This window comes from Dromaius novaehollandiae, chromosome 1, assembly GCF_036370855.1.
Source record: "Dromaius novaehollandiae isolate bDroNov1 chromosome 1, bDroNov1.hap1, whole genome shotgun sequence".
Lineage (NCBI taxonomy): Eukaryota > Metazoa > Chordata > Aves > Casuariiformes > Dromaiidae > Dromaius > Dromaius novaehollandiae.
This window is the reverse complement of record NC_088098.1, coordinates 141,183,518-141,198,722: the sequence shown is the minus strand read 5'-3', so window position 1 is coordinate 141,198,722 and position 15,205 is coordinate 141,183,518. Positions and strand designations below refer to the sequence as shown.

At 36.2% G+C, this 15,205-nt stretch overlaps 1 protein-coding gene across 10 annotated transcripts in view; it reads left to right on the top strand.

The window, feature by feature from the left end:
• STS (steroid sulfatase) overlaps positions 1-15,205 on the top strand; it is a 203,542-nt gene that overhangs the window by 77,498 nt on the left and 110,839 nt on the right. For 9 of the 10 annotated variants that reach the window (XM_064500937.1, XM_026110835.2, XM_064500954.1 and 6 more), the window contains 2 exons: positions 2,560-2,719; positions 5,984-6,105. In XM_064500937.1, the coding sequence (XP_064357007.1) occupies positions 2,560-2,719; positions 5,984-6,105 (282 nt within the window). Of the gene's footprint in view, positions 1-2,559; positions 2,720-5,983; positions 6,106-8,577; positions 8,654-15,205 lie in introns of those variants that run through there. The other variant, XM_026110837.2, reaches the window with a different exon arrangement.

Genomic DNA, 15,205 nt, shown 5'->3' with positions numbered 1-15,205 from the left:
TAAATCTACATTCTGTTTAGATATTTATATTGAAAATCACATTTTTACAAGAATGGGAACAAAAATAGTCCATGCAGCCCATTACCTACTTTGAGAATAGGCATGATAGTATCCTAATGCTTCATGGTGAGAATGGAATTGCATTTGATGCTGTGACAGGAGTCACTTGTTAAGACTGCTCTAAAAGGCTGACAGTCTTGTTGAAATCTGAACTTGGCACTGCTTTCCAAGAGCACCTTAAGCAAGGATTGTTGCTTGGCATAGTGTTCTATATTAGAAAGCCTTAGTTTTCTAATGTCAGACAACGTAATTATGCACCCCTGGCTATTCCATATTATGAATTCTGATAAAACTCATGAAAAAGGTAAGCAAACAATCATGAGCTAAAGGTTTTTCAGCCACAAGTCTGTGTGTATATAATGGGTAAAGATCTATGCAAAAGGTGTTTGTCTCTATTGAAGTTGCCCCTGTAGAGAACCGATACTAAATGTGGTTGTCTCGACATTGCCACCGCACCGCCATTTCCTGGCACTGAACATCCTGCCTCAAACTAAAGAAACCATCTTCTTCACAGTTTAGAGGTAAACAACCTCATGCGCCTATGCAGGGAAAAAAAAAGGTGCAAAGAGGGCAGAAGAAGGCTTCTAGGGGAACAGCACATCTGGCACAAACCACACGTACACACTTGCGATCTGCGCATGAACAAGAGACCCCCAGATGCCCCCAGCCCATTTCTGGAAGGTTCCGAGAGGGCAAACTGCGCATGACAGCTAATCTGCATGGGAAGCGAGGAAGCACCTCCCAGAGGCAGGGCAAAAACCTATAAAAACTGCAAACTGTGTGAATAAAGGAGAGAAGGAGCCCCGCGGAGCGGCAGCCTGCGCGCCAAACTCCGTGCTCGTCGCAGCTGGGCCATGGCCACTGCTGCCACCGGGGAGGGCTTGCAACGACTGAAGATCTCGAACGGAATCAGCGGAACGTCATCGGACTCGGAGTGGCAGTAGCTAGTTTCTTTTCTCCTTTCCCAACTTTCTCTATCTCTTCCCCTTGCCCTTGTTCCCCTCTCCCCTTCACCCTTCCCCCCACCTTTTCTCCCCACTTTGTGAAAAATAAAGTTAAGAGGTTGTATGATATTTGACTGGTTATAGCATCTTAATCTTGTCCTTGGGATCATAACGAAACCCTCCCGATATTGGATCGGGACAGCCCCTTAACCTTATGAACTATTACTGACCAGTGGAAAACCTGTAGGAAATAGGAGAAAAGAAAAAGGTGGATTCTGAATCCCCCAACGCTGAAATAGAAAAGATCATGGAAGAAGAATTGGTGAGTAAGAGAGTATACATGGAAAGGCCAGGGCTTGACACTGAACATGGAAAGGCCAGGGCTTGACACTGAAGAGATTAAAATCTGTGTGGTGCTTTGAAGATCTAAGAAGCAAAGGAGACAGAACTATTGAAGTACTTTTTTGTAATGTTTTGTTCTTTTGTTTTTTTACTTGGAAGGGGATGATACAGGAAAAACAGGTTCATAATATTTTTGTTCGAACCAGGAATTGCTGTTGGATTCAGTTTGTGGCAGGAGTTCAATGCACAGATTTCCCTTTTTTTCAAACTTTTCTATTATTATGCGAAACAGTCTCAATGTGGTTGTAAATGCCTGGCCCAAAGCTATGCTTAACCACATCCCCAAACCCTCCTTTCACCAGGATTTTTCTTCCCAAGTGATATATTAAGTTTTAAAACAACCTGTAGTGCTGTACATAGTCACATTACTGTGAAGACATTAATTATAGTATTTATGATAGTTTTTCGTACAGAGTTGTGTCAGTCACACATTAAGTGATGGTAGAGATGTTGTCAATATAATAAACATCCTTCTCCAAAGATGTCTGGGGGACTGGGCAGTGATGGATATTGTAGAAGCAAAGGAACTGCTTGTAATTTAATGTTGAATGCAATGAGCTGGTAATGCATTTGGTACAACTGCGTTGGTTTAGAAATAGAAAAGATCTTCCTAAGATCCAGCATCATTGTAGATGATTTCTTCCTAATGCATTTAGAGTTCAGTAACATAGTTGAAATAGTCTGTTTCTTCTTTCCATTCTTAAGTCCTTAAGCATTATTTTTAATAAAATATCATATATCATATATCTTTTCCAGGTTCATACCTCAGACCTCTGGACATACCTCAATTTATTTTTGATTCTTGGTTTTAGTTAAATATGCACATATATATGTTGCACGTTATCTAGACCAAATTTGCTTATGAAGATTCCTGCAAGATGCCTTTTTATCTCCTACAACAGTTATTTAATTTTGTTTGCAAACTAAATATACTCTGTTAGCTCTGTTTAATGTCTATTAGTAGACTTGCTATGGGAATGATACTGACTGTACATAGAAAGTCTAGTTAGGTAAAGCTAGCTAATTAAAAAAAAATACATTTAATGATTCTAGCTAGGTAACGTGCTCAGTATTTGTAGATGGAATCTTGGAGGGGGATTTGTTTCTAAGAAGAAAGTGTTAATTTTTATCAAACTGCACTTTCATTTTTCAGGTGGAAAATCAACAAACTGGGAAGGAGGTATTCGTGTGCCAGGGCTTCTCCTTTGGCCTGGAGTGATACAGGCTGGTACCTATATTTATGAGCCAACAAGTAACATGGATATATTTCCTACTGTCATCAAACTTGCAGGAGCACAGTTACCCTACGACAGGTATGGCCTCTAGTTGTCTGTGTTCTATAGAAAGTTTCATGATCATTTTCTATATTCTGGTCTATTCTGGTCTCTATTAAGATAAATGTGAACATGGAAAGAAAAACTAGATTTTAAATATCATTTTTTCTGCTTATGGTAGTATGTTGTATCTTTTCATATTGGCATTCTGATACATTTTACAGAAATATTGTATGTAAATAGACAGTCTTTTTGTATGTATGCAGGACAGTCTTTTTGAGCTAGTTCCTATCAGTTAATTTAGTGGGTTTATTTTATTCACGTTAAGCGAAAACTTAAAGTCCTTTCCCCCTACATCTCTTCATCAGTTCCTACTCCAAATTCTTATCCATCCCTTGGTCTAATACCAAAATAGTCCGTCCAAGAGAATAGTGTAACTAAAAGACCTGGGCTAAAAGACATAAACCTGGGCACCAGAGGTGAGTCTGCCATTGGCAAGATAAATGGCAATTAAGACATACATATCTCTTCTGCATTCTCGGTTTCTTTCCTATTAAATAAATGCAAAAATGCTTGAAACCTACTATTTCATAGAGAGCTAGATATTAGCTGCTGTTGAACACAGTACCAAGCACTATTACTAGTTCATATTGTCTATCGAGGATTACTAACACTTGCTTTCTCATTACCCTTTAATATTGACAAAAGCTATTCCTCCTCTCCACTAACTGTTCCTTTTTCTTCTTTTTTTGCCATTTTGTATAAAGATTGGTTCTGTGGTCTAGCTCAGAGCATGGCAGCACAAACAGTTGCATCCTCGCAAGGATCAGTATGGCAAGCATGCAGGGGAGGGGACAAGCAGCAGGCAACAAGAGGATGAGAGTATACCATCAAAAGGAACATACTGCCAAATCATGGTCCAAAATTATTTATTGAAATTAAAATTAACATATCAAAAAAGATACTATTCTGCATGAGTGAATATTGTGGAAAAGAGATCACCAAGTATAAATTCTTTTAAACTTTATGAGTTAAACCTTAGCATGTGTAGTCAAAATTTTACATTGTAAAAAAACACATAAAAATGCTAGCTAGGCTTTTCTGCTAGGATCTATTCTCTCTACCAAGTAAGTGAAATTAATTCCTTACAGAGTTTTACAGTCTAATAAGAAAACTCACTAGTCTTTAAAATTCATAAGGTGCTTTATTGACATTTGCATGGCACCTATTTTGGCTTGTTCAGGAGCTTCCCAGTCCCAGCAGCAAGTTATCTAAGTCTCACCTAAACTCTCTTGCAATCCAAGTGCAATATCTGGAGAAACCTGCCACTGTGAATAAGCTTTGAACACATCTGCTACACACAAGCAATTTCTGAGCACAAAGCATCCAGAATCCCTGAAAAAACAGTGGGAAGTTGAGACGCTGTGCTGATGATGATTCATTGAGTGGTTGAAGGAAATGGCAGGGCAGGACAGGTGTAAGACATGAAAAATGAGTCAGGCTAGTCCTGGGACATCTCCTACAAGTAGTAACTCTGTCAGACCTAAGCAGTTCAGATAGTCCTTAACGAGGGCAAATCTTGTGCACTTTATTTTCATATTCCTTGAGTGAAGGCTAAGCACTGATGTTTTATTTTGATCTCAGTAAAAATCTCAATATACTTGTGTAACCTTCACTGACAAGTTGTTCCACTCTGATTCTTCTGTGTAGACTAGATGCCATAATCACTATTTCAGTGTAGGTCAGAATGGGATGTCATGGACTAGCCTGAAGCATCTAGCAGCTGAGTCATGCCATACCATGCCACTGAATTCTTCCTGAGAAATAAGAGAAATAATTAGGGTTAGGACTCAGTCAATGGGAGGGGCAGCGAAGGAGGCAAGGAGGAGGTAGTCCTTGTTAAAGAAGAAAAATACGTCACCAGGACATAAAAAAGCTTGGATATCCCCTTGTAATTAGCAAATGTGGGAAGGCAGAAATACTGAAGAAGTGTTACTGGAGACACCTTTTTCCCCATCAAGAGGCTGAAGAAGAGAATGTGTGCAATAGGCAACTGTCCTGCTCTCAGTGTGATAGTGGCTAAGGTTATAGGCATGAGACAAAAGTACATTACTTAGGCAAGAGAACATGCGAATCGAAAGTGGGAAAGTTCCTAATTTAATCAGCCCTACAGACAAGGATCAATCCTAAAAATATAACCAAAAATCAGAATTATTGAACAACAGTGCTTTCGGTATATCAGCATGTTTTCCTGCCCATCCTTTGAGAAAAGCTCTACTCAAAATAGTGGTGTTCAATCCATGTGCTGCCAAGAATTGCATATTCATACCTGGCTTATGACTTAAAAAAGTGAATATAGTACCTGTCTTGCAGTGTTTTTAAACATTAGTTACAGTAATGTGAAAAGATTTTCATGTGGTAATGCAAATTAGCATAGATAGTTAAGAGTTTAAACATTTCAACAATATTTATACAAGATGTTCCTCAAAATGCTTAAAAAATAATAACCTGTGGATCCATAAACCAGAAAAAAAAAATTTCCTCTAAAATGTCTTGTAAAATTTATAATTCACACCATGTCAAAATTGTAGATTACAGTTTTCCCTCCTGTCAGTTGATTCCAGCTATTCAATGGCTTAATTCAATGGCTTAGTATCTCTGTTAACTAATAGAGACATTTATGGCATCTATTATGGCGTGCCTTGCTTATTTTATAACTTCATTTTGATGTAAATTGACTGATTCCTTCAGGGCATGATCATAATTGCCCAGCAGCAGTTAGAGAATTTCACACACACACGTACATATATATGTATGTATATATACAGTTGATAAACATGTACTTCAAACACAGTTCATTTCAGCTTTGAAATAACTAATTCTGTGTTTAATTTCGGCATCCATAATTTACTGGATTGAGTTCTTACCATTACTTCAGGGGACATTAACACAGCACAGTAGAGATTTTTCTTGTTTTAGAGTTACTTTGACTAGACTACGCCCAAACAGCTTGAGCGGGTGTATGTGTCTGGTCACTTTCACAGCAGAAACAGAGAAAAAAGGGATGAGGAGGCAACCATTCCTAATGGCGAAATGTAAAATTAATGTTTCTTTAAATAATGTAGAAATGGAAGGGGAAGAGTGCCTGAAGGTTTTTCTCCAAATTGACCAACTGGAGGTGGCCCTTCAGATCATCAGAGGAAGATTTACTTTTTTAAGAAGTGAAAATGCACAGTTATAATATCTTCTCCATAAGGGGCAGTTTGGGTTATTCTTCTGATTCTGAAATGCTTTCTTACACAGAATTATTGATGGACATGATCTGATGCCCTTGCTTCAAGGAAAAATTATCCGTTCCAAGCATGAATTTCTGTTCCATTACTGTAATGCATATTTAAATGCAGTGCGCTGGCATCCAAGAAACAGTAAGTGAACTTGCCTGTTTGCATTTTAAATATTTCATATAATTTTTATTGCAACTTGAAGAGAACCAGGAAAAAGCCTTGGGCTATAGTAACAAGTAAATTATTTATAATATCTAGCCATTTTCCCCTTCCTTTTCACTTTTTCCTAGAACACACCTATTCACAGAGCCAATTTACTATTCGATGTTAACTTGTTGTAATGCATTGATGTTGCCTATCAATACAATATTGAGATCGATAGTATCTGAAATTATTTTTTAAAAACTTGTCTGGCACATAGTCTCTTTTGCAGAATGAAATATTCAAGGCTAACCATTACATCTTCCTAAAAACATACAGATAATAGGATGGTTTGCTGAATAACAGCATAGGTATTATGCAAACCTAGCAATTTTTGTTACTGAGATAGCAGAGTATAGAAGTGCCACTGAGTCAAAGTTTTGGTTTTCCAATAAATTTGTACAGCCTTATATGAGACCTGTTCATGCTTTTTTATGAACAACATAATTGCACTTTGAAGGCCAAGGACGAAAACATTGCCCACTGTTCTGCTTCTATTTAAGCAACAACTTACAGTTTCTGGTAGCAACTCCCAGATTAACGAAAACATATTGCACTTTCTATTAAAATCTCTGTGCTGAAGGAAGTCAAACACACATTTGTGTCATCTCAGGTGTCACACAAAGTGACAAATTATGAAACAACTTCAAAATCTTAAAACCAAAAATGCTACACCAATAGCATGTCTTGGATAAAGTCCTTTGGGAAAAGGCTTGATAATTAGATTTGCATACTTATTTTAAGTTGGAAACATGCTCTTCTGGGTCATATGGGTGCTCGGTGTCTACCTATCTTGTAATTGAGATCAGGTAAAGAGAATGCAAGATACTACATATAACATTTATTTACCACAACTTTTCCTGTATATCTTGCATTTGATAAATAATCATAGTGAAGAGCCTAGCAATCTGCAAGTTTGGATGAAATTACTCATGGTGAGGAGAGAAGCAAGCAGAGCTCCTGGCAGGCAGAGAGGGTGCTTTTCTCACTACCACACCTTTTGCAAGATGAAGTATCCCTTGTCTGAGCAATGGTCAACTATGTTATTCACTGCATGGCAGGGTAATGGGAAATGCAGGGTAACAATGATAAGGGAGAAGTGTTTTCTATTTACTTGAGGGACGGTAATTTAGATTGTAGTTCTCCCTTTGTTCTCCCTCCAAAACAAGCAAGACAGAAAGCCCAGTCAAAATCTGGCAATAATAGCTCCATACCACTGATGGATTTTTTTGTATGGAAGTGTATTTGATATTCCACCTTGTCAGCCTATATAGTGCCTATATAGTGGAGAGAAGGCAAGCAGTGGCTAAATATTAATCTATTCTCTCTTGTGTATCAGTCCCCTAGTAGCATTCAGTGTCTGCTTCTGCCTTTTTTGTCTAATTTCAGATCTTCAGAAATGTCTTTTCTGTGTAGACAATACAATCATATTTGTAAAGATATTTGCTGAAGTCAGCAAAAAGTTTGCTCCTGTTTCTCTCTCTGCTGTGTGGTATTGTTGTGTAGAGAAAAATATGCTTGCATTACAGCTGTATACACTTGATATTATCAGTAGTGCTGTGGATACTCATGTGGAAAAATTAGTTGGTTTTTTTTTTCACTTCTGATTTCTCAGCAGCTCTATGTGAAGCAACTGCTAAGTTCAATGTACATTATATTACTGGGTATGTGTATTACTGTGCTCCAGCCTCCCCCTCTCAGCTCTTTCTTTACAGCTGATCTCAGAATCCATTCAGAGTCACTACTTCTGCAACTATTAAATGATATTTTAGTGTATGAAAATGACCACAAGTAAAATAGAAATGTAACACAATGCACTTTTTTTTTCCTGAACAAGCAATTAATTCAGTCATTTAGTTCAAAACATAGCAGGGATTCTGCCTAGCAGCAAAGAACTAAATTAGAAGTGTCCTATGGCAAAAGTTAATTCCCTGTACTCACACAGAAATACATCCAAGAAAGTGAATGAGGCCACGTCTGCTAATGAGAGACTGGAAAGTTAGAAAACTGTACAGCTTTCACTTAACCTCAGCATGCTATTATTATCAGTTACAAGGCAGTAAGTATTCAAGGTTTTGGTACAGACTGAGCACAGTTCCTACCCTTGTGTGTATCCCTGTCTCAGACACCATATGGCCCAGATAAGTACCAGATTCCTCTATGAGCACACTCACATTTCCCAATATCCAGAAATGGCTATGGCATCTCTCATTTTCTGTTTGCCTCTTGCCGATGATGGTAGTGAGGCAAGTAGCACTCAATTCAAAGAGGACCTCCAGAACCAGACAGTTAATACTCTTAATGATATAATACTCTTAAATAAGTGATATTCATTATGTAAGAAAAATCAGCAAAAAGAAAGCACCTCAGGAATCTTTGTCTCTTTTGTGTGTGCTGTGCTTGATCTTTTAGACCAGGAAGGGCCTGTGCTGTTCTTGTTCTGTGTTTAGAAGACATTTCCCCAGATAGTTAACTGGATTGACTACAGGTACTTTGGAATTTTGTAAAAACATGGAACCTACAGACTATGCCTGCACATATGGGCCAGATACTGACCAGCTCTGCCTCGCACGAGATCTGAGGTTTGGTGAACACATTGTCACAGTGTGAATAAATAAGACCCAGTACTGATCAGTACCTTCTGCTCTGCTTTGGTGACAATGTTACTTTTGGCCCATATTAGAAGGATGCAGTAGTCCAACTACTATAAGACTGCCTTCTAGACTGCTGATCTCTTCTTCCTCAAACATGTAATTTCTATTAATTTTAAAGATGCACTTTTTGAATCACAAAGCAGAAACAGCCAGAAAAAGATAAAAGAGAAATCTTACAACTGCTACGGAAAAAGTAATTTATTCATTAATCAGAGTACCATCCATTCTAAATAAAGGGTGAAAGTTTTCATATATATATATTCTTATTTCTTATATTTCTTTTCTGGGAAGTCTTGGCTAGTACATCTGCTTCAGCTTGTGTATTCCACTTTCTTCCCAAGATACTGAAGATGTTAGATTAGCTTTAATCCTAAGGAAAAAAATGCATATACCAATGGAGTGAGAGGGAAGCAAAAGTTCCCTTAATAACTTTCTCTTTGCCATTGCCACCATGCTTCTATCTGAAAAGCTTTTATTTCAGTTTAATTTTGAGGACACTTAAGTCAGATAATATGAAACAAATAAATCTAGTGTATGTGGCATTTATAATAATTACACATCTTTCCCTAGCTTGCATGCTTTTAAAGTCTGACTTAAGAAGGAGTGTTTCTCACATCATCCAGGGAAGATCAGAAACTTCAAAGTGAGCAATGATCACTGTTGAATATTTTAAAAGGTGTATATTTCGAGGTTAAGCATTCCTCATAACCAAATCAATGGACACCTTCATTAAAACATATTTATTAGGTTAGTAACGACATTCACAATATACTTTCCCCATCATCAGCCCTTGGAAGGAGCATTTAGAGGATGCGTGCCACATAATGCTCTTCTCAGCCAGCTTCTTAAAATTTAGGCCTTACCCTTTCTAGAGAGACCTGAGGAAAAGAATCTGCCCCTTTTTTCTACTTTCCTTCTTTCTCACCTACAGAGAAACCAACACTATTTTCTTCTTCATCTCTCTTAGATTCACTTACACTTTGCCTGATACTAAAATATAATGCATATCATCATTATTCTTCATATCTTGAATGAAAAAGGAATGAAATATCAGACGATTTCTTTGCTCATGATTTGTGTCTCTCTCACAGACACGTGCATGCTGTCACTTGTTATCAGTGCCTTGGAAATGATCAAGACATACTGTCCAAGTCCTTGGAGTATGGTTTCCTGTTATTTCTGAAACCCTATAAATATGTATAATTTATTGATCTGTTATGTATATAGAAAAGATGAAATGCTAAAAGAGCTTCAGCAAAGTGCTGTGATTTCCCATATATCAATGCCTATTCTTCAAGGTTTCCTGGTGTCCCATATAAGTACTGATATACGAAAGCAACACCTTTGGGGAAAAAAAAAATTATTTTTGCCTAGTCAGGTTATAGTTTAATTTATTAGGTTTTTGAACCATTTTTTGAAACAGTTAACATTTTAAAAAGGTAGTCAGTGATGGTGTAGGTTCTGTCTTGAATTTCTTAAGCTAAGCCACCCAAGGTTTTATGTAATGTTAGTCTGGACTAATTTAACTGATCGCATGTTCTTCTGCTAGTGCAAGTAGACTGGTCTTGTGTATTTACTAAAGTTATAATTTAACATAACTGAACACTGAAAAGATATCAGGAGTTCCAATTCTAGAACATTACTGGCCTATGAATCAGTACTATTAAAAATGTATTGCTATGATGACTTAATTATAAGGAAAGAATTTATCAGATAAAGAGTGAATCTGCAGTTGAATGGAACTATTGCAACTTCCAGACTCCTCTGATTGTGGGGAAAATTTTCATTTGATAAGTGGGAAATATATTGTAACCCTACGTAATAAACATTGAAAACTGTAATGAGATACAGTATATATTTTAAAGACATACAAATTTTCATTGTAGTTTGGTACTACTAATAAAAATATAATAATATTTCTGATAAATGTTACAGCAGTTCTCCTTTTCTATTTCAAAATGAATTTCATGATTCAGTGGAAAATATTTTTATTCTAAGAAGAGGAAAGGATATAAACCTGTAATGCATGTTTTTATTTTTATAAAAGTGTTCAGTGATTTGTGTAAGGTCAGTTAGAACAACTTCTTTACTAGACAGTGAATTAAAAATCAGCATTTTAATGCCTCTTTTACACTCTTACAAGTATTTGCTTCCCTATGCTAAAATTCTCATTCAGTAAACAAATGAGAAGGAGCTTTGCTATGACAAGTTAAATTGAAGTACAGTAGACAATAGAACCAAACTAGCTCATCATGCAAATATAATGACTTTTTAAAGAAAGTAGAAGTTCACTGATAAACTTTAGTTTACATGAAAAAAAAAGTTTTGTTTCAGCAAGTGAAGCAAAGATCTCCCACATCATCTATAATAAAAGTATAAGTACAGTATTAACATTGTTCTTGTCTGTGTTGCATAAATTATGAAACAAAAATGGTTAGAGAGTTTTCTACAAAGAACAAAATACCTTAGCCACAAATGGAAAGATTAGGTGTATCAGTAATCAACAGAAGGGCTTTAAAGCCTTCGGAGGATAAGTGCTGAACATTTTTTGAAAATCTGATAAAATACATCTAAATAGCAGCATCCACTGTCATCTGTTATTTTAGCCAACATTTTTTGCTGGAATTAGATGCTTGATTTGGGAGACTACCAGATAAAGGTTTTGCTCTCAGTTTTGAACACTATGATGCTTCTTTTAAAGTGCAGCAGTAGCCTCAGTCCAGGAGTGGATCTTCAGTGCTGTTCGGTTTGAGGAAAGCATAATTCAGTTTAAAAGATGTTGGTCAGATGGCAAAAATGTCTCAGACCATTGTCTTTGAAAGGCAAGTTTCCACACAGCTCTGCTTTTAACTAGGTACATATGTAAGCATAGCTTTCTGGCTTTCTGGATTTCAGAATAGAGAATTTCTACTCTCCCTCACTTTAAAAATATGATACATTTCAATTAGTGTTTGTTCTGAGTTTTTGTGTCTTGGCATCTACTGTAATTATGGAAAAGAATTCCATAAAATTCACTGAACAAGAATTCTTTCTATATTATTATAGAATTCATAACTATTGCAGTGTCCTCCAGCATCCAATTTCCTGCAGTATTTCATGAGAGATATTTTGTTTTTTAGAAAGGGGTGAGGGGATATTCCCAGTCATGTATTTAAACTTTTATGCAGTATCAGCTGTTACAAGTTAAAAACAAACAATAAAAGACGAGAGGGGAATATTTTGTATTTTGCACTTTTCAGGCAGAATATGTAGGATTAATTTATAGAATAGGTTTTCTTAAAAAGCTTTGTCGTGGTTCATTAGGACTAAAGACATTAGAGTCATAGAGAGGACAAAGCAGGAAAGATGTGTTCAGAAGTACCATTTTAAAACAACATCTGGTTTGGACTGATATAGCCTTTTTTGTGTGATAGAATTAAAATAAGACTCATTTCTGGAAAAAAAAAAAAAAAGAGGTTAAAAAGAGGAATAACTTTACCTTTCCATGCATTGCAAAAGGACTATCAAATAGTCCTTTTTTTCCATACCTTAACCTGGTAAGTATTTAACAGGTCTTGCATTGTTTACATATCATTGTTTAGCTTCATTTTTAGTAATAATACTTTGAGCCTTAACAGTTAAAAAATGTAAAGTAAACTCATATGCTTAAAGAATGCCAACTTGTAAACACAATGCTATCTGGAAAAAGTGTACAGGAGATTAAGTCCAGGCAGATACTGAAAACTGGGAAATGTCTATGAAGCTCTATAGAATCAATCTGAAACTCTTTTTTCTACTATAAAGGTATCAGTGCGAAGGTGGGTGAGGCTAGCACTTGTCAGTAGTAAATGTAAATGTGTTAGTTTGCATATGACATGTTTTGGAGTGTAAGTAGTGACAGTATACATATATGTGAAAATTCACCCCTTTCTTATTCAGTCCTCTTAGAACATTGCAGAAGCATAATCATTAAGACATCCAAAAAATAAACTAACAGTTCTGTTTTCTCTAAAATAGAAAGTTTTAGAGGTATCTCTAAATATCTGATATTTTAGATCTCTAAATATTTGTTCTATCTTCTTTAAAATAAAGACATTTCAATTTATACATTCACTGATGCCTCATAGAGGGTAGGTTTCTCACTCTCTTTCTCATTAGTTTCCTCGTAATAGCAGGGTGATTTGCTCGTTGTTTTCTTTTCCATAAGGTGAATAAATGCTATGGTAGCTTCCTATGTAAAATGTCAGATAAGGTTGTCCCAGCAGACCCACTTACAGAACCCATACCCGTGCTTAGCTTTTTCTCATTCTTTTGCTTGTTTCCCTGAGGAACTTTTTGTGTTTATGGTTTATTTGCCTTTTCTGTAGTGAAGAAAGGATTTACATGAAGCTATTGCAGATTAGTAAGGATTCGCACTGATCCTGAGAATGCCAGCAGTTATAGTTACTTGCTTTCATTACTTAAGAATACAAAGGGAGATAAATGTAATAGAAATTTGATCCAGGAGGGAACCATCTCATTTTGCACAGCATACTTCAATAGGACAGATAATAATACTGTGTGACTATAACTGTTGTCAGGGAACCATTTTGTTTTCTTACAATGAACTATCTTTTTTTAATCAAATCTTATCATACTAACCTCATATCTTTGCTCAGAAAAGAACAGTGTGAGAGGATGAGAAAGAAAGGAAAAGCATTTGAAGGAATAAGATTTTCCTATTTTTACTTTAAAATTTTAGCTTTCTAGTTAGAAAGAATAGACTTCTTTAGTTATAGTAAATTTGATGTAGGAACACTTTTGTCTCAGAGAGCCATTCCCCCAGCAAAAGACTGTGGTAAATGTCCTCTGACATTGACGTTACACACACAGCAGTTCTCTCAGCGATCATATCATAGTGCTTTTTTGTATAAAAATAGCAACCATAACACGCTGGTCTATCGAATACAAGATATCTTGACCTAAATTAGTAATGTTCTTATTGAACAGAGAAAGGTTGACAGGTTTAAATGAGCATATAAAGGCAAAGGCATTGAAAAGAGGTAATTCAGTATTATTTAAACTTCAGCATGAATGGCTTGCTGTCAGATACTGTATCATGCACTTGTGACAATAAAAGAGAGAGGAAAAAATGAAAAATCTTACAGCTTTTATTCTGTATACTCCTCAGCTAAAACTTAAAGAGAAAAAAGATCTGAGTTAGGACAACTGTCTGTGTATTAAAATTAATGAACTATTTAGAAAATTATCAGTAGTCAAAAGAAACATAAATAATAATAACTACATAAAAGAGTAGATAAAAATATGTTGCAACTTTCAGAAATGAATTCAGCTTACCAAGGAACATAAAAAGTGGGTCTTTAACAATTTCTGGAGCATTGCACTTCCAAAAATATCTTTGGTTCAGTGTTGGTTTTGAGCCTGCAGCATTCTACATGTTACATTCAGAACATAGCACTGATTCATCCCAATTTCAAAATTGGATTCAAATGACATATGTTGTCTTAGGCAATGTTCTTCAAGGGAAGTAGTTAATGCATACACAACCCACATAAAGTATTCTGTGTGCCACAGCCTCTGACATCTGCATACTCCGGCAAAACCAGCAAAATATTAGTTTCTTAGAGAAATTCTCTGGAAACCTGACCGTCAAGAGTGGGATAACTTCTCAGCTTGTCATAAGAGACCATGTCATGAAGGAGAGAAGCAGGAACTACAGATGAGAATACTGGATGCTCAGTGGGTTGGTGCATGTGGACAGTGGTATGCTGGAAGCCAGTGTGTGTGTCTGCAGACAATGTGTACTCTTGTGAACTCTGTGCAGTGTAGGTGTTCTCTGAATATAAGTCCTGATTGGTATTTTGGAAAGCCAACACATCCAGAAATGTTTTATCATCAGTGTAATGTCCTTAGCCTCAGAAAAGCTCATGTGAGCTTCCTGTTGACTTCAGAGCTTTGTATTTGGTCTCAAAATATGAGAGGACACATAAAGCATAAATTTTTTTCCCAGTATCTTTTGTTAAAACATCCCAAATGTCCCAAAACTGAAAGGAGGAAAAACAAAACCCAGCTTTTTCTTATTAGTTCTTTGTTTTGTATAAAAGCTCTTTCAAACAGAAAAAGACTGTATTCCAGTAATAAATTGCTTGTAATAGATATTTCAATGAGCTCTTAGTAGAAATGCAGTCCACGAAGTAGTAAAGATCAAGCCCCTACAAACAGATTGAGACATTTTTCAAATTTATTCATTGCTTAAAGTTTTAGCCAGTGATTTCTTGGAAATAACTCTTCAGCAGCAGATCAGTGATAAGCTCTTCAGCAGAATAATAAATATAATGCATTTATGCATTTATTTTTATTGACTTAGTGGTCTCCTAGATGTGGGACTCAAATGCAAACACATGAGA